This window comes from Lithobates pipiens, unplaced genomic scaffold, assembly GCF_037356315.1.
Source record: "Lithobates pipiens isolate NorthernLeopardFrog02 unplaced genomic scaffold, aLitPip1_a1.2 Scaffold_8, whole genome shotgun sequence".
NCBI classification, from domain to species: Eukaryota; Metazoa; Chordata; class Amphibia; order Anura; family Ranidae; genus Lithobates; species Lithobates pipiens.
The window spans coordinates 190,915,325-190,942,015 of NW_027507903.1; the positions used below are offsets into that span (position 1 = coordinate 190,915,325).

The 26,691-nt window shown below is 41.3% G+C and overlaps 1 protein-coding gene across 1 annotated transcript in view; it reads right to left on the reverse strand.

Annotated features, from left to right (window-relative positions):
• Positions 1-13,397: 13,397 nt before the first annotated feature.
• ALG12 (ALG12 alpha-1,6-mannosyltransferase) overlaps positions 13,398-26,691 on the reverse strand; it is a 98,301-nt gene continuing 85,007 nt past the window's right edge. Inside the window, exon 9 of the mRNA XM_077468418.1 lies at positions 13,398-16,519. Coding sequence (XP_077324544.1) covers positions 16,291-16,519 — 229 coding nt within the window. The 3' untranslated portion in view covers positions 13,398-16,290. The remainder of the gene's footprint in view (positions 16,520-26,691) is intronic.

The window sequence follows — 26,691 nt, forward strand, 5'->3', positions numbered from 1 at the left end:
AAAATATTCCATGGACTCAACATGCCTCTCCGCAAATAGCTTGGGGTGCTTACTTTCCAAAAAGGGGTAATTTGTTTTTTTTTTTACCTCTCCTGGCATTTTATGCACAAAACATTTAGAAGCTTATGTCACACATCACCCACTCTTCTAACCACTGATAAAGCACTTGTTTGTTTACATGAATCCCCAAACAGTATATATACCATATTTATCGACGTATAACACGCACCCCAAGTTTAGGAAGGAATTTTAAGGAAAAAACTTTTAGGAGGGAAATTTAAGGAAAAAAAACTTACATTTAAATGCCCATCAATGCAGCCTTATCAGTGTCCATCTGAAGCCTTGTCAGTGTCATTTGTAGCCTTGTCATAGAGCCTGTCCATCATTGCAGCCTTGTCATGCAGCCTGTCCGTCATTGCAGCCTTGTGCATCAGTGATGTCAGCTAATGTTTTTAAAAATAGCACCGCCGAGATGTCCTTGGCGGCTTTCGGCCGCTCTCGGACCTTCTTGGCGGCTTTCGGACCTTCTCGGCGGCGCTTGGCCCTTCTCGGCAGTTTTCGGCCGCCGAGAAGGACGGAAGGCGGCCGAAAGCCGCCGAAGGCCCAAAAATCGCGCGGAAATCGCGGGGGATCGGCGTATAACACGCAACCCCCGATTTTAAATACTGTATTTTTTTTTTTTTTAAAAGAAAAGGCCCTACAGACTAAAGTGGTGGGTGTTGCAATTTTTTTCACACAGTAGTTGCGCAGCGATTTTTCAACCACAATTTATTTGGGGGGGGGGGGGGGGGGGACTTAAAAAAATGAATGTAATGCACTAAAACGCACTATATTGCTCAATAGCAATGTTTGGTAAGATATACAGTGCCTTGCGAAAGTATTCGGCCCCCTTGAACTTTTCAACCTTTTGCCACATTTCAGGCTTCAAACAAAGGTATAAAATTTTTATTTTTTGTGAAGAATCACCAACAAGTGGGACACAATTGTGAAGTGGAACAAAATCTATTGGATTTTTGAAACTTTTTTTAGCGTTAATACTTTGTAGAGCCACCTTTTGCTGCGATTACAGCTGCAAGTCGCTTGGGGTATGTCTCTATCAGTTTTACACATCGAGAGACTGAAATTCTTGCCCATTCTTCCTTGCAAAACAGCTCTAGCTCAGTGAGGTTGGATGGAGAGCGTTTGTGAACAGCAGTTTTCAGCTCTTTCCACAGATTCTCGATTGGATTCAGGTCTGGACTTTGACTTGGCCATTGTAACACCTGGATACGTTTATTTGTGAACCATTCCTTTGTAGATTTTGCTGTATGTTTGGGATCATTGTCTTGTTGGAAGATAAATCTCCGTCCCAGTTTCAGGTCTTTTGCAGACTCCAACAGGTTTTCATCCAGAATGGTCCTGTATTTGGCTGCATCCATCTTCCCCTCAATTTTAACCATCTTCCCTGTCCCTGCTGAAGAAAAGCAGGCCCAAACCATGATGCTGCCACCACCATGTTTGACAGTGGGGATGGTGTGTTGAGGGTGAGGAGCTGTGTTGCTTTTACGCCAAACATATCGTTTTGCATTGTGGGCAAAAAGTTGGATTTTGGTTTCATCTGACCAGAGCACCTTCTTCCACATGTTTGGTGTGTCTCCCAGGTGGTTTGTGGCAAACTTTAGATGAGACGATATCTTTGAGAAATGGCTTTCTTCTTGCCACTCTTCCATAAAGGCCAGATTTGTCCAGTGTACGACTGATTGTTGTCCTATGGAAATATAGTGAAAAAAATCAACCAGCGCTAAAACAATTGAAACCGTAAAAGTAAATATAGATAGAAAAAATGCAGCTAGAATACTGTAGGTCAAATTACCAAATCCCACATATCAAAATAAAATATCTCAGTACAGCGCAAATACATAAAACTCTTTACAGTGAAATGCTAAATGCATAAATAAAAGTCCATATTAGTGAATGATACAATATACAGTGATCAGGAAAGATCAAAAAGAGTCCACTTGTGCAGTGTGTCTTTAATCAATATATCCAGTGACGATGTGATCCCTTCACCAATGAACTAGTTGGACTCTCACCTCATCGAATGGACCCCTGATAAATCAGATAGGTCAAAAACACATGTTCCCATCAAGGGTGAAGTATAAGGCTACAGCAAACCAAACGGAAGTATTTCCAGATAGAATCTCCTCAATGTCATCAGGTCAGGAAAATGTCATATATGAAAAAGAACAAGCAGATCTAGTGCTCTCCGTTTGATAACGATTTATTAAAATAAATAAATAAAAACAAATTTCCACTCACATTTCTAGGCACTGATCTCCAGTGCCGAGTGCAAAGCAGGAAATAACATGCATGGATCAGTGTGTCAGCCGGCGGATGACGTCACGACGCGAGTCACGTGGTCCGTACGCGTTGCGTCCCAGGGAGTGGGCGGGACTTCATCAGCGGTGACGGAATGACGTCGGACGGCCGCTTTATACCAACACACTAAATTTAAACCAATAAACGGCGGAGTTATGCGCAAGGCAAGTGCCGCTACTAGCGTGACACCGGAACATACATCTGTGATCGCTCCATACACAGGGGGAGAGGAAAGGGCATATAGAAAACTTTATGAGCGCCAAAAAAAAAAAACATATTTAAAACAAAATTAAAATCAACACCAGAGAGAAGCGCACGTCAAGTCCGCTGATTGGCAACAGAAAATCACCCACTAAGAGTTCTCGCATAAAACATGCAGAGAAACGAATGAGACGTTGCCCAAACGGACAGCAGAAAGCCTTAAGCGAATCTCCCGGTAGGTCGCATGACCAATGATAAGAACTAACGAATATACCCGCAAATGTCGCTGACGTCATCAGAAAGCTACACTGATCCATACATGAAGAATAAACAAACAAACATAACTATAATTAAACTTAAACATACACCATACATGTAAGGAAAAAATCAAAAAATATATACAAAAAATAAATATAAATAAAAAAATATCACAATGAATAATTAAAAAATCAGATACTATAAAGTAAAACAATTATCTGTCCGAAATGAAACAATTTAAATCAAATTCCACATTTAAACCGCCCGGGGCAAGAACCCGTGTTTCATGGATCCAATAGGATTCGCGTTTGCTTAATTGGCGTATGAAGTTACCTCCACGCCAATGCTTGGTGACCTTCTCAATCCCCCAAAAGCTCAAACTCCTGGGATTCTGGGAATGCACCAATTTAAAATGGCGAGACACATTATGAGTCTTCAGGCCCTTTTTAATATTATTTACGTGTTCACCCAATCTCACATGTAGGGGTCTGGAGGTTCTACCGATATATTGGAGACCACATCCACATTGTAACATATATACCACCCCTATAGTGGAACAAGTGATAAGTTTATCGATCTTGTATTCCTTATTATTACTAGTGGCTATGAAGGATTTTCTCCTTTTCATATTGCATCTAGAGTGCCTACATGCCGTACATCTACCACACGCATAAAAGCCGGATAGAAAAGAGAAAAGCCTGCTTTCAGTTTGTACAGGGGGATCAATAACACTCGGTGCTATTTGGTCACGCAATGATGGAGCCTTTTTATATATGAAAGAAGGACGTGCGGGTAACAATGGACCCAGCACTCGATCTTGTTTCAGTATAAACCAGTTTTTGGCCACAACTTTTTCAAATTTTTTATACTGTACGTTATAATCAAGGACCATTCGAAATTTAACCCCTTCCACACCTGATTCTTTTGCCTTATCTTTAATCAGAAGGGACCTATCCATCTGCTGAACCCTAGATATTTCATGTTCAAGAGTAGATGGATCATAACCCTTTTCCCGGAACCTAGAGGACAATGTGTGGGCCTGATCCACAAAATCATCCATATAGGAACAATTACGCCTTAGTCTAACGTACTGTCCCCTGGGGATATTGCACAACCAAGACTTATGGTGGCAACTCCCCAGGGGAATGTACGAATTCCGATCAGTTGGCTTAAAGTGATTTTTCAATACTAGCCCATCATTTACTTTGGTGATCTCTAGGTCAAGAAACACCAACCGTTCTTGGCTAATATTCCACGATAACTGGATGTTTTTGTCGTTAACATTCATAGTACTGACAAATTCATCCAATCCTCGCCGATCACCATCCCATATTAAAATGAGATCATCAATGAATCTATTGTAGCAGATTAATTCCTTGGGGCGATTCCGAAAAACAACTTCCTCCTCCCAGTGGGCCATAAATAAATTGGCCACACTGGGAGCAAACTTAGCCCCCATGGCAACCCCCCTTACTTGTAAATAAAACTGATGATTGAACCAAAAATAATTCCTAGATAAACAGAAATTCAAGCATTTGAGAATATATTTTTTATGACACTCCGATAGATCGGAGTAAGTGGACATAGCCCACTGAACTGAGGCTCGCGCATCACTGTGTCCTATAATAGTATACAGTGAGCCGACATCGGCAGTCGCAAGAAAACAGGAGGCAGTGATATCCAATGACTCAAGAGTTTGAATAATGTGTTTAGTGTCTTTAAGGAATGCTTTGGTTTTAAATACCAGGGGTTGTAGAAAAGTGTCAATGTACTGACCCACTCTAGAGGAGATAGAGTCAATACCGTTAACAATAGGCCTGCCAGGCGGATTAACACAGTCCTTATGGATTTTTGGCAGGCTGTATATAATGGGGGTACGGCAAAATAATGGGTCAAGATAAGATCCCTCTTTTTTATTGAGAATATTTTTATGTTTCCCTTCTTCTATTAGCCAATGTAATTCATCCTTATACTGTAACATAGGATCTTTGTTCAAGATATGATATGTGTCAGTATCACTGACAAGTTTATTCATTTCGGACATATAATTAGTTCTATTCAAGATCACCAATCCCCCCCCTTTATCCGCGGGGCGTATGACTATGTCATCCCTGCTCCTAAGGGATTCAATTCCCAATTTAATAAACTGGGGGTCCTTTACTTTGCGTACTTTAAGATTGTCTAGATCATTTATAACAACATTCTTAAAAACCTCCAAAAACTTGTTATCGGTGTTTAGGGGGTTAAACGTGGATTTATTACGGAGATTTGAGTGATGATCCTCAAATATTTTCACCTGTCTAGCAGGGTTGGATAGAAAATATTTTTTCATGTTCAAATTCCTAACAAACTTTTGGATGTTAACATATGTATGGAATTTACTAAAATTCCTAACCGGAGCGAATTTTAGACCCCTATCTAAAACTTTTAACTCATTATCGCTTAATGGACATCCACTTAAGTTGTATATGCCTGCCCCTATTGGGGTTTTTGTTTTTTGAATTCTCCTGCCCCCTCTCCTTCCTCTCTCTCTTTTCTTTTTCGGACCTGATTGCCCGACTGGGGGGTTCCGTACGGTTGCTGTCTCCACCACTCCTGATGGATAGGTGGAGGTGCAAATGGTGGATGGATGGGCTGGTGGATAGGGGGCTGCACATAAGGGCCCCTTCCGGGTCCACTCTGTGCACCCAAAAAATCCCCTCCCTCACCGGCTCCTCCATATTGTAATGGTGCATACCTATTAGACACAGGTAGAGTGTATCTCGGTTGACCACCATAAGGAACCCTCTGATGGGAACCATAATCAGACTGATACCCACCCTGTCTGCTAGGAGAATGGTAACCATAATAGTATTGAGACTCATTAACAGGGCCTGCCCTGGAGTCAGAATTCCTGTCACGGTTACCATTACCTCTACCTCTTTTCTTTCCGTAATTATTACGGGGTCCCCTATTATAAGTACCTCCCCTCGGTGCACTACTCCTAGTATTAACGGGATCTGGCACCAGATTTTCCGGAATAAAGGGGCCTAAGGCACCAAGTGGTGGTATAGGGGCCATAGCATCAACCTCAATAGGAGTATCATGGTGGATATCTCCCTCGGTTTGATTCATTTTTTGCCATTTAAAGACATTACCCCCATTGAAGTCATCTGAGTCTCTTATGAACTTTTTCTTTTTCTTATTTTGGACCTCAAAGTCCCACTTTGCCATTTTGTCCTTTAGTTCAACAGAGAGTCTAATGAAATCAGGAGTGTCTTTAAATGATTCAATGGAATGTTTAATCTCATTGATCTGACTATCTAGAATGGTCATTTTTCTTTGTTTACGTTTCAGCAAAAATTCCATTAATTCTAGACCTTTATTAAGAAAAAAGTTTTCCCATTCCAACATGGAATCCCTATCCAGGAGTCCATCGTTAGGAGGAACGTCCCATCTTAAACGACGTGGTATTAGTCTAGCTGAAATATATTGCTGGAAAGAGACAATATCCCACCAAGCTTTAACCTTTTTCTCAAAAACATGACCAAGTTTTCTAAAGGCCAAAACCACATCCGGGGTTTGTTCAGAAATAGGGGTACGTGAAAAAACATCACTTAATTTAACCTCTCTATTTTCCAAATATTGAAATACATCCATATTAGCTGCTGAAATTGTAGTAAATTGGTGCAAAAAATATAGTGAAAAAATCAACCAGCGCTAAAACAATTGAAACCGTAAAAGTAAATATAGATAGAAAAAATGCAGCTAGAATACTGTAGGTCAAATTACCAAATCCCACATATCAAAATAAAATATCTCAGTACAGCGCAAATACATAAAACTCTTTACAGTGAAATGCTAAATGCATAAATAAAAGTCCATATTAGTGAATGATACAATATACAGTGATCAGGAAAGATCAAAAAGAGTCCACTTGTGCAGTGTGTCTTTAATCAATATATCCAGTGACGATGTGATCCCTTCACCAATGAACTAGTTGGACTCTCACCTCATCGAATGGACCCCTGATAAATCAGATAGGTCAAAAACACATGTTCCCATCAAGGGTGAAGTATAAGGCTACAGCAAACCAAACGGAAGTATTTCCAGATAGAATCTCCTCAATGTCATCAGGTCAGGAAAATGTCATATATGAAAAAGAACAAGCAGATCTAGTGCTCTCCGTTTGATAACGATTTATTAAAATAAATAAATAAAAACAAATTTCCACTCACATTTCTAGGCACTGATCTCCAGTGCCGAGTGCAAAGCAGGAAATAACATGCATGGATCAGTGTGTCAGCCGGCGGATGACGTCACGACGCGAGTCACGTGGTCCGTACGCGTTGCGTCCCAGGGAGTGGGCGGGACTTCATCAGCGGTGACGGAATGACGTCGGACGGCCGCTTTATACCAACACACTAAATTTAAACCAATAAACGGCGGAGTTATGCGCAAGGCAAGTGCCGCTACTAGCGTGACACCGGAACATACATCTGTGATCGCTCCATACACAGGGGGAGAGGAAAGGGCATATAGAAAACTTTATGAGCGCCAAAAAAAAAAAACATATTTAAAACAAAATTAAAATCAACACCAGAGAGAAGCGCACGTCAAGTCCGCTGATTGGCAACAGAAAATCACCCACTAAGAGTTCTCGCATAAAACATGCAGAGAAACGAATGAGACGTTGCCCAAACGGACAGCAGAAAGCCTTAAGCGAATCTCCCGGTAGGTCGCATGACCAATGATAAGAACTAACGAATATACCCGCAAATGTCGCTGACGTCATCAGAAAGCTACACTGATCCATACATGAAGAATAAACAAACAAACATAACTATAATTAAACTTAAACATACACCATACATGTAAGGAAAAAATCAAAAAATATATACAAAAAATAAATATAAATAAAAAAATATCACAATGAATAATTAAAAAATCAGATACTATAAAGTAAAACAATTATCTGTCCGAAATGAAACAATTTAAATCAAATTCCACATTTAAACCGCCCGGGGCAAGAACCCGTGTTTCATGGATCCAATAGGATTCGCGTTTGCTTAATTGGCGTATGAAGTTACCTCCACGCCAATGCTTGGTGACCTTCTCAATCCCCCAAAAGCTCAAACTCCTGGGATTCTGGGAATGCACCAATTTAAAATGGCGAGACACATTATGAGTCTTCAGGCCCTTTTTAATATTATTTACGTGTTCACCCAATCTCACATGTAGGGGTCCGGAGGTTCTACCGATATATTGGAGACCACATCCACATTGTAACATATATACCACCCCTATAGTGGAACAAGTGATAAGTTTATCGATCTTGTATTCCTTATTATTACTAGTGGCTATGAAGGATTTTCTCCTTTTCATATTGCATCTAGAGTGCCTACATGCCGTACATCTACCACACGCATAAAAGCCGGATAGAAAAGAGAAAAGCCTGCTTTCAGTTTGTACAGGGGGATCAATAACACTCGGTGCTATTTGGTCACGCAATGATGGAGCCTTTTTATATATGAAAGAAGGACGTGCGGGTAACAATGGACCCAGCACTCGATCTTGTTTCAGTATAAACCAGTTTTTGGCCACAACTTTTTCAAATTTTTTATACTGTACGTTATAATCAAGGACCATTCGAAATTTAACCCCTTCCACACCTGATTCTTTTGCCTTATCTTTAATCAGAAGGGACCTATCCATCTGCTGAACCCTAGATATTTCATGTTCAAGAGTAGATGGATCATAACCCTTTTCCCGGAACCTAGAGGACAATGTGTGGGCCTGATCCACAAAATCATCCATATAGGAACAATTACGCCTTAGTCTAACGTACTGTCCCCTGGGGATATTGCACAACCAAGACTTATGGTGGCAACTCCCCAGGGGAATGTACGAATTCCGATCAGTTGGCTTAAAGTGATTTTTCAATACTAGCCCATCATTTACTTTGGTGATCTCTAGGTCAAGAAACACCAACCGTTCTTGGCTAATATTCCACGATAACTGGATGTTTTTGTCGTTAACATTCATAGTACTGACAAATTCATCCAATCCTCGCCGATCACCATCCCATATTAAAATGAGATCATCAATGAATCTATTGTAGCAGATTAATTCCTTGGGGCGATTCCGAAAAACAACTTCCTCCTCCCAGTGGGCCATAAATAAATTGGCCACACTGGGAGCAAACTTAGCCCCCATGGCAACCCCCCTTACTTGTAAATAAAACTGATGATTGAACCAAAAATAATTCCTAGATAAACAGAAATTCAAGCATTTGAGAATATATTTTTTATGACACTCCGATAGATCGGAGTAAGTGGACATAGCCCACTGAACTGAGGCTCGCGCATCACTGTGTCCTATAATAGTATACAGTGAGCCGACATCGGCAGTCGCAAGAAAACAGGAGGCAGTGATATCCAATGACTCAAGAGTTTGAATAATGTGTTTAGTGTCTTTAAGGAATGCTTTGGTTTTAAATACCAGGGGTTGTAGAAAAGTGTCAATGTACTGACCCACTCTAGAGGAGATAGAGTCAATACCGTTAACAATAGGCCTGCCAGGCGGATTAACACAGTCCTTATGGATTTTTGGCAGGCTGTATATAATGGGGGTACGGCAAAATAATGGGTCAAGATAAGATCCCTCTTTTTTATTGAGAATATTTTTATGTTTCCCTTCTTCTATTAGCCAATGTAATTCATCCTTATACTGTAACATAGGATCTTTGTTCAAGATATGATATGTGTCAGTATCACTGACAAGTTTATTCATTTCGGACATATAATTAGTTCTATTCAAGATCACCAATCCCCCCCCTTTATCCGCGGGGCGTATGACTATGTCATCCCTGCTCCTAAGGGATTCAATTCCCAATTTAATAAACTGGGGGTCCTTTACTTTGCGTACTTTAAGATTGTCTAGATCATTTATAACAACATTCTTAAAAACCTCCAAAAACTTGTTATCGGTGTTTAGGGGGTTAAACGTGGATTTATTACGGAGATTTGAGTGATGATCCTCAAATATTTTCACCTGTCTAGCAGGGTTGGATAGAAAATATTTTTTCATGTTCAAATTCCTAACAAACTTTTGGATGTTAACATATGTATGGAATTTACTAAAATTCCTAACCGGAGCCATAGCCACTAGTAATAATAAGGAATACAAGATCGATAAACTTATCACTTGTTCCACTATAGGGGTGGTATATATGTTACAATGTGGATGTGGTCTCCAATATATCGGTAGAACCTCCAGACCCCTACATGTGAGATTGGGTGAACACGTAAATAATATTAAAAAGGGCCTGAAGACTCATAATGTGTCTCGCCATTTTAAATTGGTGCATTCCCAGAATCCCAGGAGTTTGAGCTTTTGGGGGATTGAGAAGGTCACCAAGCATTGGCGTGGAGGTAACTTCATACGCCAATTAAGCAAACGCGAATCCTATTGGATCCATGAAACACGGGTTCTTGCCCCGGGCGGTTTAAATGTGGAATTTGATTTAAATTGTTTCATTTCGGACAGATAATTGTTTTACTTTATAGTATCTGATTTTTTAATTATTCATTGTGATATTTTTTTATTTATATTTATTTTTTGTATATATTTTTTGATTTTTTCCTTACATGTATGGTGTATGTTTAAGTTTAATTATAGTTATGTTTGTTTGTTTATTCTTCATGTATGGATCAGTGTAGCTTTCTGATGACGTCAGCGACATTTGCGGGTATATTCGTTAGTTCTTATCATTGGTCATGCGACCTACCGGGAGATTCGCTTAAGGCTTTCTGCTGTCCGTTTGGGCAACGTCTCATTCGTTTCTCTGCATGTTTTATGCGAGAACTCTTAGTGGGTGATTTTCTGTTGCCAATCAGCGGACTTGACGTGCGCTTCTCTCTGGTGTTGATTTTAATTTTGTTTTAAATATGTTTTTTTTTTTTGGCGCTCATAAAGTTTTCTATATGCCCTTTCCTCTCCCCCTGTGTATGGAGCGATCACAGATGTATGTTCCGGTGTCACGCTAGTAGCGGCACTTGCCTTGCGCATGACTCCGCCGTTTATTGGTTTAAATTTAGTGTGTTGGTATAAAGCGGCCGTCCGACGTCATTCCGTCACCGCTGATGAAGTCCCGCCCACTCCCTGGGACGCAACGCGTACGGACCACGTGACTCGCGTCGTGACGTCATCCGCCGGCTGACACACTGATCCATGCATGTTATTTCCTGCTTTGCACTCGGCACTGGAGATCAGTGCCTAGAAATGTGAGTGGAAATTTGTTTTTATTTATTTATTTTAATAAATCGTTATCAAACGGAGAGCACTAGATCTGCTTGTTCTTTTTCATATATGACATTTTCCTGACCTGATGACATTGAGGAGATTCTATCTGGAAATACTTCCGTTTGGTTTGCTGTAGCCTTATACTTCACCCTTGATGGGAACATGTGTTTTTGACCTATCTGATTTATCAGGGGTCCATTCGATGAGGTGAGAGTCCAACTAGTTCATTGGTGAAGGGATCACATCGTCACTGGATATATTGATTAAAGACACACTGCACAAGTGGACTCTTTTTGTCCTATGGAAAGACTCTCCCACCTCAGCTGTAGTTCTCTGCAGTTCATCCAGAGTGATCATGGGCCTCTTGGCTGCATCTCTGATCAGTCTTCTCCTTGTCTGAGCTGAAAGTTTAGAGGGACGGCCAGGTCCTGGTAGATTTGCAGTGGTCTGATACTCCTTCCATTTCAAAATGATCGCTTGCACAGTGCTCCTTGGGATGTTTAAAGCTTGGGAAATCTTTTTGTATCCAAATCCAGCTTTAAACTTCTCCACAACAGTATTACGGACCTGCCTGGTGTGTTCCTTGGTCTTCATGATGCTCTCTGCTCTTTCAACAGAACCCTGAGACTATCACAGAGCAGGTGCATTTATACAGAGACTTGATTACACACAGGTGGATTCTATTTATCACCATCAGTCATTTAGGACAACATTGGATCATTCAGAGATCCTCTCTGAACTTCTGGAGTGAGTTTGCTGCACTGAAAGTAAAGGGGCCGAATAATTTTGCACGCACCACTTTTCAGTTTTTTATTTGCTAAAAAAGTTTAAATTATCCAATAGATTTCGTTCCACTTCACAATTGTGTCCCACTTGTTGGTGATTCTTCACAAAAAATTAAAATGTTATATCTTTATGTTTGAAGCCTGAAATGTGGCAAAAGTTTGAAAAGTTCAAGGGGGTGAATACTTTCGCAAGGCACTGTAAAGCATGATCTTACGCCAAGTCCATAGATCCCAAACACGACATGCTTTAAAATTGCGCACAACCATGCAGTGGTGACAAACTACACACATTTTTAAAATCATTTACAGAGGGGACCTATTGCTAAAATGACTGCCCTTGATCTGACCTTCGCAGTGATACCTCACATGCATGGTACAACTGCTGTTTACATATGACACCAGACCAACGCTTCCATTCGCCTTTGTGCATAAGAACAGGGCGACGGGTGCTTTTTTTTATTTATTTAATTTTTAACTGTTCCTGTCATTTATTTTTGTTAATCATTTTTATTGTTCTCTCAGGGAATGTAAATATCCCCTATGATAGCAATAGTAGTGAAAGGTAGACCCCTGATTTCTCCTCTGCCCTCAAAACATCTGACCACACCAGGAACGGTGTGATTAAATGTTTTCCCAATGGCGCTGTTTATATCCGGCAAAAAGCTAAGTCATGAAATACCCGTAGCTTCCGGTTTCTTAGGCCATGGAGATGATTGGAGCTGTTCTGGTCAGCTGGCGGAACCACTAACTGCATTCTCGGGTTCACGGGACATTCTCGGGACAGGAGAGCCTGAGAAAACCAAGGAAGACCTCTCACTACTTGTAAAAGCAGGCCAGAGGTTAATTGGCTGCTAGGATTACTTTTACATGAAAGCCAACCGCTGGCCAAAAAGAATGATACCTAAACCTGCAGGCATCATTCTGGTATAACCACTCAAAGTCCAGCAACATACCGGTATGTTGATGGTCCTTGTTGGGCATATATTTTAATGTTCATTTTTTCCATGCAGCCTGTGGTGCAATCGCCTCCTATAGCACTGGAGTCACTGATTTGCGTATCGTGAGAGCAAACACTGTTGCTGTTGCAGCATACCTGCTAAGCAAATGATGGTTAACAATAAAACAAAGTAACATTACCGTAAGACATACCATACCTGCAATGCAAATACAATAAAACATAATAAACATAAAACATTTTTTAACGCAATCTGTGCCTAAAAAAAATATGCTGAAGCATGGGGGGCAAGCCACCCCTTATGTTAGGAGCAAATCCCTCCTCCACCATATATGTTTTTCTTTTTTTTTTAAACTGGTGGTGAAATCACCTCCTACAGCGCTAGAGTCACGGCTTTATATATCATGGAAGCAAATGCTGTTGCTGAATAAATAAGCCAGGCTGCAGCTGAATGGTGTACCTAAGCAAATGATGGTTAACAATAAAACAGTAAAAATAAAACATTATAGTTCTAAAATACAGTAACAATAGAGAGAGACAAAAAATAAAACCACAACTATTTTTAGCTTTTTTATTTTTTGCACTTTTATATAAACTGTAAACGTTCCAAATTAGGGTCTCAAAATGTGATGGCCATCTCATCTTTCAAAACCCTGTGCAAGGCGGTACCCTACGCTAATACTTTACTAGTGTGTGGTAGCGTGTGAAACAGTCACCAATGCAGAGACCAGGTTGGTCAGGACAGGAAGGACAATAAAAGCCTGAATCTGCGTTTTTTGCAGACACAACATCTTTGGGTAGGGGTACCAGGGAGGACATATGGAAAATGCATCTCATGCAGCCAGCTTACTGCATTTGCATTGGGAAGATGGTTCACAGTACCGTCTAGAAACAGAAGTGCTGTGATGAGCTCTTCCTGGAATTTAAGAAAGGATCCAGTTTGTCCTGAAGCTTTGTACAGCACATAAGCATTCAGCAGAGCCAATTGGAATAAATATAGACACTTTTTTTTATACCAGCGTCTGGCCTTACGGGGGAATTGGGTATGATGCCAACAACTGGTCGTTGAGGTTCACCCCTCCCATGTTAAGGTTGTATTTGTGGACATGGGTTTCTCCGCAACGCCAGTTGCTGTAGGAATTTGGACGGTTGTATCTGCGTGAAGGGAGGACAGAACGAAAACATTACATGAATCCCTCCACTTCACTGCTAACAAATTATTAAATTTCAAGCAGGCTCTCTGCCCCGCCTAAGTCGGGATTCTACAAGCCGTTGGGGGAAGCACCGGCAATTAGATTGCACAGTGCCACTTGCGTTAAGTTCACAATCAAAAAGGTGACTAAAAGCGACACACTTGTGTAATAATTGTCCACATACAAGTGGTACCCCTTTCCAAATAAGGGTGACACAAAGTCCCACACACTCTTACCAGCACTCCCTATTTAGTATGGGCAGTTCTTGGCCTCCACATGACTCTCTTCCCTCGTAAGCCATAAAACTATATGTATAGCATGTTGCCCTGTCACAGAGCTTATACAGCTTGACCCCATATCTGGCATGCTTGCTGGGGAGATACTGTCAGAGGACGACAGAATTCATTGTCATTGAAATGCATGAACTGCAAGATCTGGTTGTATCGTGTCCTGGTCATGGAGGCAGAGAACACGGGCATATGGCGAACTGGGTCTGTGGACCAATATGACCGCAACTCACTTTTTTTTTAAACTATGCCCATGAGGAGGGATAGGCACAGGAAGGTCTTAAATTCAGAAACCATAATAGGCGTCCAATCTCTGGCAAGAGCCAACTGGGGATTAGCAGCGATGAATTGACAAGCATACAAATTGCTTTGGTCCACAACAGATCGATAGAGACTTTCCATGAAAAATGGGAAATAAAAATCAAGTGACGTAAAATCAACTGTTTCCATCTGAATTCTGGGTTGGCCAGTGAATGGTAGAAGTACGGGTGCTGCAGAAGTGGTGGGCTCCCAATTCAGATTGGCAAATGCAGCAGGAAGGGCACTATGGGCTTGACAGGCCTGTCTTTGTCTTTTTGGTGGCTGCGGGACATTAGTTGTGCTAGCCACCTCATCAGCTTGAGCTGCACTTATGGGACTCACCCTGTCAACAAGTGTCACTGCAGTGCTGGATGCACTAGGCCGATGGTGCTTGCCAGTTCACCAGAAGGATGAGTGGCACTAGTGCTGGCTTTCTGCTCCATACGAGAGCCCTGTGGGTTCTTGCACCTCAACAGCAGAACAGGGTCGGGTACGCCTGACCTTGGCAGCGACCACTACTCCATCGTCAGAGCTATCTGTCAGGGTGCCGCTGCTGTCTACTGGTTCATATTCTGAGGCAGAATTGGACAGATGGGTGACCTCCTCTTCACTCTCATCTGTCAGGCTCATATGTGTAGGCCTCTTTACTACTGTACCTTCGATTTGACGTTTTGGCCTCTAAATTTACTGGTACACTAGTGAGGCTCACAGGAAAAAAAAAAGGAGCACCTGTCAGCGACTGCGTCAACCGTTACCAAAAAAACTTAGCGTTCGCACACATCAGGCATAATTCTGTGAATGCTGCAGTTATGTGTTTAGTAAGTGACAGTGATTGATTGATACTGCAATTGGGTGGGTGGAGGGGCTAAACGCAGGTGCTAGCAGGTATCTTGGCTGATCCCACTAACCCTGCGTTTTTGGGAACCCTAAACTATTGGGGACGCTATTATAGTTCTGATCAGATCAAAGATATTGATCCGTTCAAACACTATACTACTAAGGGAGGTGTATGGTGCGTGCATGGGTGTTAGCGCTACTGGCACTAATCTGACGCTGCCTGGGGCGACGCAGACCCTAACTGATGCTAAAACTTGACTGATGTCACCCGCTGGGTGATCAGGGGGTTAAACCTTTTATTAGGCAATATACAGTGGGTGCCCTGATGCTATAAAAAAAAAAAAAATAACTACACAGTTGCTAATGTAGCCATAAGCTTGCTTTTTTTTTACTGTTTGGTTGCACCAGACACATCCAAAGCAAAACTAGATAAGGATGTACAGCACGTTGCCTATCTTGCATAGAGAAGGAAAGAGACCTAGTGATGATGTTGCTGGGTCTAAAATAAGCTATGTAATAAAAGATTAGCATGTTGATAAGAAGGGGAAAGGAGGAACAGAAATGCAAATGTAAGCAGAGTTAACGCCCACTTTAACTTTTTTCAATGAAAAAAGTCATTTTAAACGTGTCAAAGGGTTTAGTTCTTATTAGGACTAACTTTAAAGTTGAAAAACAAATAGCATATTCCTGCATTATCAACATAACGTTACAGTGTTGTACTGTTTATTTAGAAAACTTTGAATGAAAGCCCTTAGTTGGGAAACCAGATGATACTATATGCTTAAAGGCCTCACAAGAACTCAAAACTTTTAAACGTTTGTAGATACTGTACATTATACAATCTGGGACCTCTCTAAAATAATTAATTTTGTTAACAATTTGGGATAAATGGGTGGAAATGTATTAAAATTAAACCCAAATCCATCAAAGCCAGATATATGGCTTAAAACTTTGTAGTTATTTTTAAACCGAGACAAATGAGAATCATCAAATTCCATTATGATGTGCGAGTGACGTTTCATAGCTTCATCTGTCCATGTAACATCTTCCCTTTTGTCATACCTTTATCAAAATATAAAAAAAAAAACAAAAAAAACATGGTCAATGCCTATGTTAACACTTATGCTCACATAAATCTACTTCAAATAGTGCTGTACTAAAATTATGTTTTTTTATGCAAGAGGAAATCAGGTTGTTCATGACATGTACATTCATAACAGACCTTTCTTTACAAGTAGTATGAAAAAAGTGACCATATGAATAAAATTTAGTAAATAACGTTCAGCATTTTCAGGAGTGCTCTGAAAATTAGAACATTCTAATATGAAAATAAAGGACGGAAACAGCAAAGAAGGTTTATGTCCCACCCTACTCAACAACTCCCCACTTGTACTCCAGACCTAAACCCTATTGAGCATCTGTGGGGCATCCTCAAACGGAGGGTGGAGGAGCGCCAGGTCTCCAATAACCACCAGCTCCATGATGTAATCATGGAGGAGTGGAAGAGAACTCCAGTGGCAACCTGTGAAGCGCCATGCCCAAGGGGGGTTAACCCAGTGCTGGAAAATAATGGTGGCCACACAAAATATTGACACTTTGGGCTCAATTTGGACATTTTCACTTAGGGGTGTACTCACTTTTGTTGCCAGCGGTTTAGACATTAATGGCTGTGTGTTGAGTTATTTTGAGGGGACAGCAAATTTACTGTTGCTGTACACTCACTGCTTTACATTGTAGCAAGGTGTAATTTCTTCAGTGTTGTCACATAAGATATAATAAAATAATTTACAAAAATGTGAGGGGGTACACACACGCACACACATATATATAAAAAATATATAATATAAGCCCTAGAGAATAACATTTGCGGCTTTTCAAATGGCAACACAAAATAAACACTTTTAGGGAACACAGACACAATATAATACCCAATTTTAAAGTAAAAGTAAATACATACCAAACATTTCACACTTTAGAATTGCGCATGCCCGTGGAAAGGCAAAAATTACAGTACATAAATTATCCATGGGCAATGCTTTAACCCCTTCCCGCCAAGCATACGCAGATGTGCGTACTCGCTTTCGGGGGTTATACCGGGATGATGCCCGCAGCTGCAGGTACCGTTGTTTAGAGATTAGCTTTCCGAGGATCCCCCGGAGGAGCGGGAGGGGAAATCCCCCCCCTCCCACCGCTCTTGCCGGGCTTCCAAGTGGCACAGGAGAGCCAATTGACTATCCGGCTCTTCCGGCGGCTCCTTGATGTAAACACGGAAGCAAAGTCACTTCTTGTTTACTCAGCTGCTAATGGCATCAGATTAAAAAAAATATACAGTATTCAGATACAACGTTTTCGCTGATCCGAATACGGTGAAGTGCAAAGGAGGGGTATGGGGTCTTTTAGACCCCCGATCGCTCCATAAAGAGTACCTGTCACCACCTATTACTGTCACAAGGGATGTTTACATTCCTTGTGACAGCAATAAAAGTGATCAATTAAAAAGAAAAAAAAAAAAAAAATTTAATCATATAAAAATAAATAAAATAAGAAAAAAAAAAAAATTCAAACCACCCCCATCACCGCAAGCTCGCCCAGGAAAGAATATGCATAATGAAATCGCACCCGCATAGGTAAAATGTGTAAAATCACACATGTGAGGTATCGCCGCGATCGTCAGCGTGAAAGCAATAATTCTAGCACAAGACCTCCTCTAACTCTAACCTGATAACCGTATAAAAAAAAAATTAAACATAGCGTATGAAGATTTTTAAGTACCAAAATTTGTCGCCGTTCCACGAGTGCGTGCAATTATAAAGTGTGACATGTTTGGTATCTATTTACTTGGCATAACATCTTTCACATTATACAAAAAAATTGGAATAACAATACTTTTTTTTTTTGGCCCCTTTTCCCAAAAAATTTCGTTTAAAACACCGCTGCACAAATACCATGTGACATAAAATATTGCAACAATCGCCATTTTATTCTCTGCTAAATATATATATATATATATATATATATATATATATATATATATAAATATAATGTTTGGGGATTCTAAGTAATTTTCTAGCAAAAAAAAAAAATAGGGATTTTAAATTGTAGACACGAAAATGTCAGAAATAGGCTTAGTCATGAAAGGGTTAAGAGCCTCTTTTACAAGTTACCAGTTTAGAGAGTTGCACAGGAGGTCTAGCGCCAGAAATTGCGGCAATACCTCACGTGTGGTAAGGGCAGTAGCAGGGGGGGAGGCAAGCTGACGGAACCTCTTTTGCTGCCTGTAAAAGTGATCTGGCGGTGGTATAGCTGCTAAGCTTACTTTGCACATGAAAGAGAATTGGTACAGGGATCATAGTCTTAGCCTCAGCCATGATGCTGGTATAACCACCTCAATACAATCACCTTAACGTACATCAGTACTAAAGTGGTTAAACCAATTTTCTCTTCTGAAATGTCTATCAAGATTTACCTGCTTATTGACTTGGGTTAATCTAGCAGTTTCTGGATCAGTACCCTTCAGTTTTACCTTGGGGACTATACCCAAACCCGCTGCGTGGGGCCAGCCTGTAAGGTTTGCTTTGGCCACTGTATCCTGCATTAGCAGCTAACCTTGGCACGGGGTTTAGTGCACTTAGAAACAAACAGGGTTCCAGGTCCAGGCACATGTGCTATAGCAACTCCTTACATCAGGACATGCAAATATAGTGACTCCATCCAATGTGCACTTTATTTTGTGAGTACCTCATTGGGAATCCCCTCGCTCAGTAATGGTGGATCATAGGTGCAAAGGAGCTGGGGAAAAAGGACAAAATAATATGCATTCTGTAGATGGCCTACATGAAACCTAGAACACTGCACAGGATGATAGCCATTCCTCCGTCACTGAGTAATGTCCGATTACACCACTCCCCTCATTTGATGCTTACTCCCTCTCAGATGCGTACCATATGGCCCGACAAAAGAAGGCTGTTCTGCTATGCTCAGAATCAAAGAAAGGTGGTGCTGCGCTGTTCCCAACAAAGTGAAAAAACAAAAAAATAAATAAAAATGTCACTGCTAAAGGTAGCAGTATATAGGAAATTTCAATAGGGATAAATCAACAATGTGAATACAAAATCATAAAATAAAAATAAATTAATAGATGAATTCCAAACAGTAATCAGGGCAGTGCAAAGTGCATAGATAAATTGCTAATACCACTGTAAAATATACAATACGCAGCAGTGAAAAAAAAATTGCAAAAATGACAATCGTGCAAAATAGCAAATGTGCAAATAACAAACACATAGGCGCAAATCTTCAATTGTATAAGCTGCAAGTCTATCATAAAGTCCAACCATGTTCCAAATGTGCAGAAAAAAATAAAAATAAAATATGTCACTGCTAAAGGTAGCAGTATATAGGAAATTTCAATAGGGATAAATCAACAATGCGAGTACAAAATCGTAAAAATAAAAAATTAAAAGATGAATTCCAAACAGTAGTCAGTTTCTACTCACATACGTCAGCTTATATAGTGGTAGAACAACAGAATTGATTGTGGCAATCCACATACGATGCGTGGGAGGGGTGGGTAGCTTCCATTTGAGGAGAATCTCCCATCTGGCCTAGTATAATGCATAGAACAAAAATAGTTTTTCATGTCTAGAGGCCTCGACATTTTCCATACTACCAAGCAACGCCATGGTCGGGTCTGAGCCAAGAGACCAGTCTCCAAAGGAACCCAAGGTCTCCAGTACCCTTTCCAGTAAGGATGCAGTGCAGGGCATGACCACGCCATATGAAAGAATGAGCCAGGGGATGAATTGCATCTAGAGCGGAAGGTCAGCTTCATTTCAGATCCCATATGCAGGAATCTTGCCTATTGACATACTTTCTGGGGTGCCAACCCCTGGATCCATACCAAGAAACCTATACCTTCCAGATTCTATAGTAAGTGATTCTGGAAGCTGGCTTCCTGGCATTAGTCCAAGTAGACACTACTGAAGGAGATCACCCACAATCTTTTATAGAGTGGGATTCAACAGTCAAACCTGTTAAAACTCCTTGTCCATAAAGTAGGATGAAATACTTGTGCAAGAAGGTCAGGCTATAATGGCAGAGTCCAAAGGACTTCTACTGCCCTCTTTATGATCTCGATAAATTAAGATCTTCTGGGACCCAGCTGGGGCCACCAGAATCACCTCTTTCTGTTCCTGCTTAATCCTACGGAGAAGGCATGGAAGTAGCAGAGCTGATGGAAATGCATAGATCAGTGAAAACTGATCCCCTGGGAAGACTAATGCATCTGTTCTGCCTGCTAGCGGACCCCTTTGTTTGACATAAAGTTGTCGACCTTATTAATGAATCTGGACGCAAATAGGTCCATGTCGGGAGTACCCCATCTGACATATTGCTAGGAAGATGTCGGGGTGAAGAGATCATTCTCCTGGAAATAATTGTTGGCGTCTCAAGTAGTACGCCTGAAATATTAAAATTGCTGATAGGCAAGGAGTGTTGTGTTCTGCCAAAGCTAGAACATTATTCACCTCTTTTTTGGGCTGCACGACTTCTATGGCCAGATGTACTGCCTGAAACTTCCAACAAAGTTGATAGGCAAGGTCCTTTAACCTGAATCTTCTTCCAGGGCTGCTCCCCAGCCTAGAAGGCTGGCATCTGTTGTTAACACCTTGCAGGATAAAGATTTTACCTCCTGCTGGATAACAACCACCAATTCAGGCTCTGACCTATGTCGGGAGCCAAGCATATTGGAAACAAACAAGGCCTGAAACCTCTTTATTCCAGACCAACAGGATGGTGTCTTGAAGCAGTCTTTGAATAATACTGTGTGTAAGGGACGGCCCTGAAGGAGGCCACCATTTCCCCTAAAAATCTCTTGCAGCCGAATGAAGGAATTTTCCTTTATCCTGATAAGTTGAATTAGTCCTACAATGGAACTGATTCACGTCTGGGGTAAGAATACCTTCTTCTGTATGGTATCTATAACCAGCCCCTAAGTAACCTCCTTGATGGTTTTACGGAGAATCTTCCTAGGCTGAGAATCCAACCTAGAGATTTCAGATATCTACAGCTGAGATCAGACTTTGTTTTTAGACCTGAGACTGAATGATCTATTAAAAGTAGATCCTTTTAATAGGCTAGGACCGTTATGCCTTGAGCCCTTAACCTGGCTAAAGGAGGGGCCAGGACCTTTCAGAACACTTGTAGTGCTGTGGCTAAACCGAATGGCAGTGCCACGATTGAAAAAATAATTTTATATTTCAAACCTTAGAAATTTCTGGTAACCGGGAAACTGGCACATGGCGATATTCAACTCCTCTCCTTGCAGAATGGACACAGCCGATCGAATTATGAAAGGATCAGATGTTCAAGTGCCGATTCAGATCTCTGAGATCTAGAATGGGTCTTACCTCTCTGTTTGGCTCTGGGACCTTAAAAGGTTTGAGCCAAAAAAACCCTGTTCCACTAAGGGAATCTCTGATATCACCGACTGGGATAACAGCTAATCCAGAGGCCAGAAAGAGAGACTTATCTTTTTTTTTCTTCTCTGGAACCTTAGGAGCATTCTTTGAGGAGATGGACACTCTTCGATAAAGACTGCCGCATCAGCAGCCCCAAGGACCCCACAGGCAGCACCCAAACAGGGCCCCAACCCCGGACCCTCAGATCAAAAGCCAACTGGGCCATCCGGGCTTTTGAAACTCTAGATGTAACCTAGAGAAGAAAATCATAGAAATCCCTCTGCTCTTAACATTGTTCCTGCCAGACTTTGAGAATCGCACAACCTTTCCCCTCACCTGAATGAGTGGGGCTGTTCCTTCATGAGAAGGCCTTAGCATTCTGCTTTATGGGCTTTCTGCCCCCAAGATCCTGGTGTTGCCCCTGGGAACTAAGGCATAGGAGAAGCTGCACGATTAAAGGAGCACTGTCTGAATCTCTTTTTACTGGTAAAGAGAGCTTTACCCCTTTTGGATGTACTTATCCATTCTAAATAGTTGTACCCCAGAAAGAGACACAGGCTGGCTAAGGGTTTTCACCTGGTGCTTCAGCTGATTAATATTTCAGCCACGGACCTCTGCAAAAATGCACTAGTCCAAATATAAGCCATAGGGCTTAAACAATCGAGTCCTTCATTGCATCTGTGAGACACAGTGCATCAAATACACCAGCCCCTTGCCAGGCTTGCTGATCAGGCAGAACTTTCAGGTATCTCACACCTGTTCCTTAACCCATTGGAGTCCATATTCCAATGCATCGGCGTGACTCAAAATGTGCTCCACCGCAATAGTGGAGCAGACATTAAAGGGTTAATGGACCGAGTTACTCCAATTGCAGCCAGTACTGCAAAAGACATCTTGTCTTTAAAAGGAAAATCCAACCTTAACTTGCTGGTTCCTTTAAAGAGGAAGTAAACCCTGATGAGTTTACTTCCTCTTTCATTCCCTGCAAAGGTAAAGCATAATGGACTACTATGCATCGCACGGCAGCTCCGTCGTTGAGAATGCCGCGCTCAGTGCGCCTGCGCGCCGCTGTCTACGGCGCATGCGCCGTAGACAGCGGTGCCTGTTTTCGGGCAAATATCTCCTAAACCATATAGGTTTAGGAGATATTTCTTGGACCTACAGGTAAGCCTTAATCTAGGCTTACCTGTAGGTCAAAGTGGTTTGTAAGGGTTTACAACCACTTTAACATCAGTGCATTATCCACTGGACATGTGAGACTCTGCTCACTGAGGTGATTGCAGCATTAATAGCTTGAACCCCCCATTTTTCATAGAAATGTTCCCATTCAAAATACATAGCTATGCATGAATAGGAAAAAAAAAAAAAACATTCCCAGATAGGGGGGGGGGGGGGTTCAAAAGAACCCTATTAGAGGCAGATACCACAAGAGCCTGTGCTGCAGGCAACAAAAGGGTTAAGTAAGGGAGTAGACAAACACCTGACCTGTGCGGCTACTCCCTCCCTGTTAGGATCCTCCGAAGAGGAAAAATAAGTATCCTCCAATATTTGGGCAGTTCTACCTGATCCCCAGCCTCCTGACTGGCCATATTTTTCTTTTTTACCTCTCAGGTGAGGAAGACATTCTTTTGGAAGCGTTTTTCGTTTGTTGTATACTATTAACCCTTTAGAACCCTTAGAGGAGTTCCTGGTCCCTTTGCCACTCATAGTTTACAGTACAAAGCAGAGGCGGTACCAGCAAAAGAATTTAACACTTGCTAGGCTATAGTATAGTACAAAAGCTATTAGTCCTAGCTATACAGTACAATGTTGTTAACAAAAGGGAGATGCCTGTGTCACCAAACCTGACCAGCAACCACTCTGCTCTGTCCCTCCGCCTCCAGACTGCAACTTTTCCTGTATAGCTTAAATTACTTCCTCCACGTGCGGCCGGCGTCTGGCGCCATTTAGCCAGGCCCCCACGCGAAAACCTTCCTCTTTCAACAGGGAAGTGTGTGAGTGCCGGCATCATGGCGGGCGGTGGCGGGGGGGGGGATATAAATCCTCCACCTGACGAGTGGCCACGACCTGCCCAAAAAAAGTTTTTTTGTGTTTTTTTAAAGAAAAAGTCAGCTGGCTGGCATTAAAAGGATCAAAAACCGCCAATCTGGGGGCCCAGGAAGTGATCAGACCCCCCTTCATACGTGAGGGTCTGAGCTGGCTTGGAGAGGAAAGCTTCTGCTGTTTCCAGCGTCAGAATGGTGAGTGCTCAATACAGCCTCCAGTGGCGACACAGACATGACAACTCAATACACGGAAGTGTAGATTCCTGAGAAAATCTCCCCTACCTTTCTCGCAGCAGGGTTTATCAGAAATAAAAAAACAAAAAACAATCTTTGCCCTTCACGGTAGGCTCCGAGACCTTGAAAGGAAACATTCAGGAACAGGGGTACACTCAAGAAATCCCGCAATCCTGGACCTGCGAGAAGACCCTGCCAGTAAACTTTTATTTGCCTTACTACCAAAAAGTACTGGATCCCAGAGCCCAGCTTTAAAAGCATTCGCAAGCAAAACCTTGTGTCTTTGGATGACGAGGCCCGGGTCTCATTCATTTAGTCCATTACGAAGACATCAGAACAGATCCGGTCAGGATGGCTGGCTCTCATCAAAGGACTACTGCCCATGGAGCTCCCAGTAATGGGAGGGGTTATATGAGGGAAGTTCATGCCTTAAGGGGCGTGCCAGTGTCCAGCACCTGATACACCGATATAACCCACATAGTTATTACTATGGCTCTGTGTCCCCTGATGTAAAAAAAAAAAAAAAAAAAAAAAAAGATATATATATATATATACACGCAATTGTAACAAAAAAAGTTTTGTGCTGGACTGAAAAATTCACCTACTATTAGCAGCAACACCACGTGAGATACACAACAATAACTATAAAAATCCCAAAAAAAAGGTTGCGCTCATAAAGAGTAATAAATTAAAAATGAAAATATTACACTAATCTGAAATAAGTCAATTCATACCTAAATAAATAAATCTTAAATCCTGTAAAAAAATTCAATAATAATTCACACAGATATAGATAATAAATGAATATCAGTTACTGAAGAAAATCATAAAAAAATAATTTGTGTATATGAACATAAAATGCATTTTTGGAGATTATATATTACACACACACACACACACATATACATACACACACACATACGGTTACCTCATTGCCGCAAGGTAAGAGGCCACATTTATTGGTGTGTATCTTTGCACAAAGAGGAGATGTGTACCTTTCCAGCACGTTTTTTGCACATTTGAATGCTTATTTGCACAAAGGAAGAAAACTATCAATTGTATTACTGGATTTTAATTTTCTGCACATTTGGAACTTGGTTGGACTTTATGATAGACTTGCAGCTTACACAATTGAAGATTTGCGCCTATGTGTTTGTTGTTTGGACCTTTGCACAGGCTATTGCTTTATTACACATTTGCTATTTTGCACATTGTTTTTCACTACTGCATAATGTATACTTTACAGAGGTATTAGCAATTTATCTATGGACTTTGCACTGCCCTGATTACTGTTTGGAATTCATCTTTTTATTTTATGATTTTGTATTCACATTGTTGGTTTATGCCTATTGAAATTTCCTATATACTGCTACCTTTAGCAGTGACATTTTTATTTATTTTTTGTTTTGTTTTTTCACTTTGTTGGGAACAGCACAGCACCACCTTTCTTTGATTCTATTTACTACGGGTAGGGTTTGACCCTTATTCGGTGCCTGCAGCAGTTCCATTACCCTCCTTATATGGTAGCGCAGGAATAACTATACACTTCATTGCTGTTCTGCTACTCTGTCCTCATACTTTGGAAAACTTTGGCACTTCTAGAACCTTCTTTTTACAGAGGCCAGAAATGTTACACCTCCTCTGTTCCCCTTGACTCTGTTCAGGAATTCGAGTTGAAACCTAACCTAATTGTGGGATGAAATGGAGGAAAGCATTGAGGATGCTGAATTTGTAGAGATTTCAGAGGATTTTCCTTTTCTTGCATTTAAAGTGGTTGTAAACGCTCCTGAAAAAAAAACACCCTGCAAGATAAAGGCATAATGAACTAGTATGCATAGCATACTAGCTCATTATGAATTACTTACCCGAGAACAAAGCCCCCGCAGCCATCCTTGTCTCCCCCTCCAGTCGGCGACATCTATGCCAGAGGTTTTTTCCGGGTATCACGGCTCCGGCGCTGTGATTGGCCGTAGCCACGATGACTTAACTCCCGCGCATGCGTGGGAGCCGCTGGGTACGGCACAGTGAAACTGAAGCAACGGCACGAATGTGCCATTGCTTCAGTTGGCTTAAGTGAGCATGCGCTGCATGACGTCGGCACATGCAAATACAGGGATATTTCCTAAACTGTGCAGGTTTAGGAGATATCCAGTGCAGCTACAGGTAAGCCTAAGTATAGGCTTGCCTGTAGTTTAAAGTGGTTTTAAAGGGTTACAACCACTTTAATGAGCCACACTCTAATCTACGGCTTTGCGCCAAATGTTTTTTCTTTTACTACAGATAACACTAAAATGACACAGTGTAAACTAGTCTTTGCTTAGCAGTACCAGATTCTCCACAGCCATAACAAGCCTCTATGTGCACTAAGAGGCTGGCTAACAGAAAAAAAAAAAAAAAAGGACTTCTCATACACGCACAAACTGATTGTGCATTAGGTAGGGACTGGCCCAATCCTGAAATCTTTTGGCTAAAAATGTATCCTGTACAATACATTTAA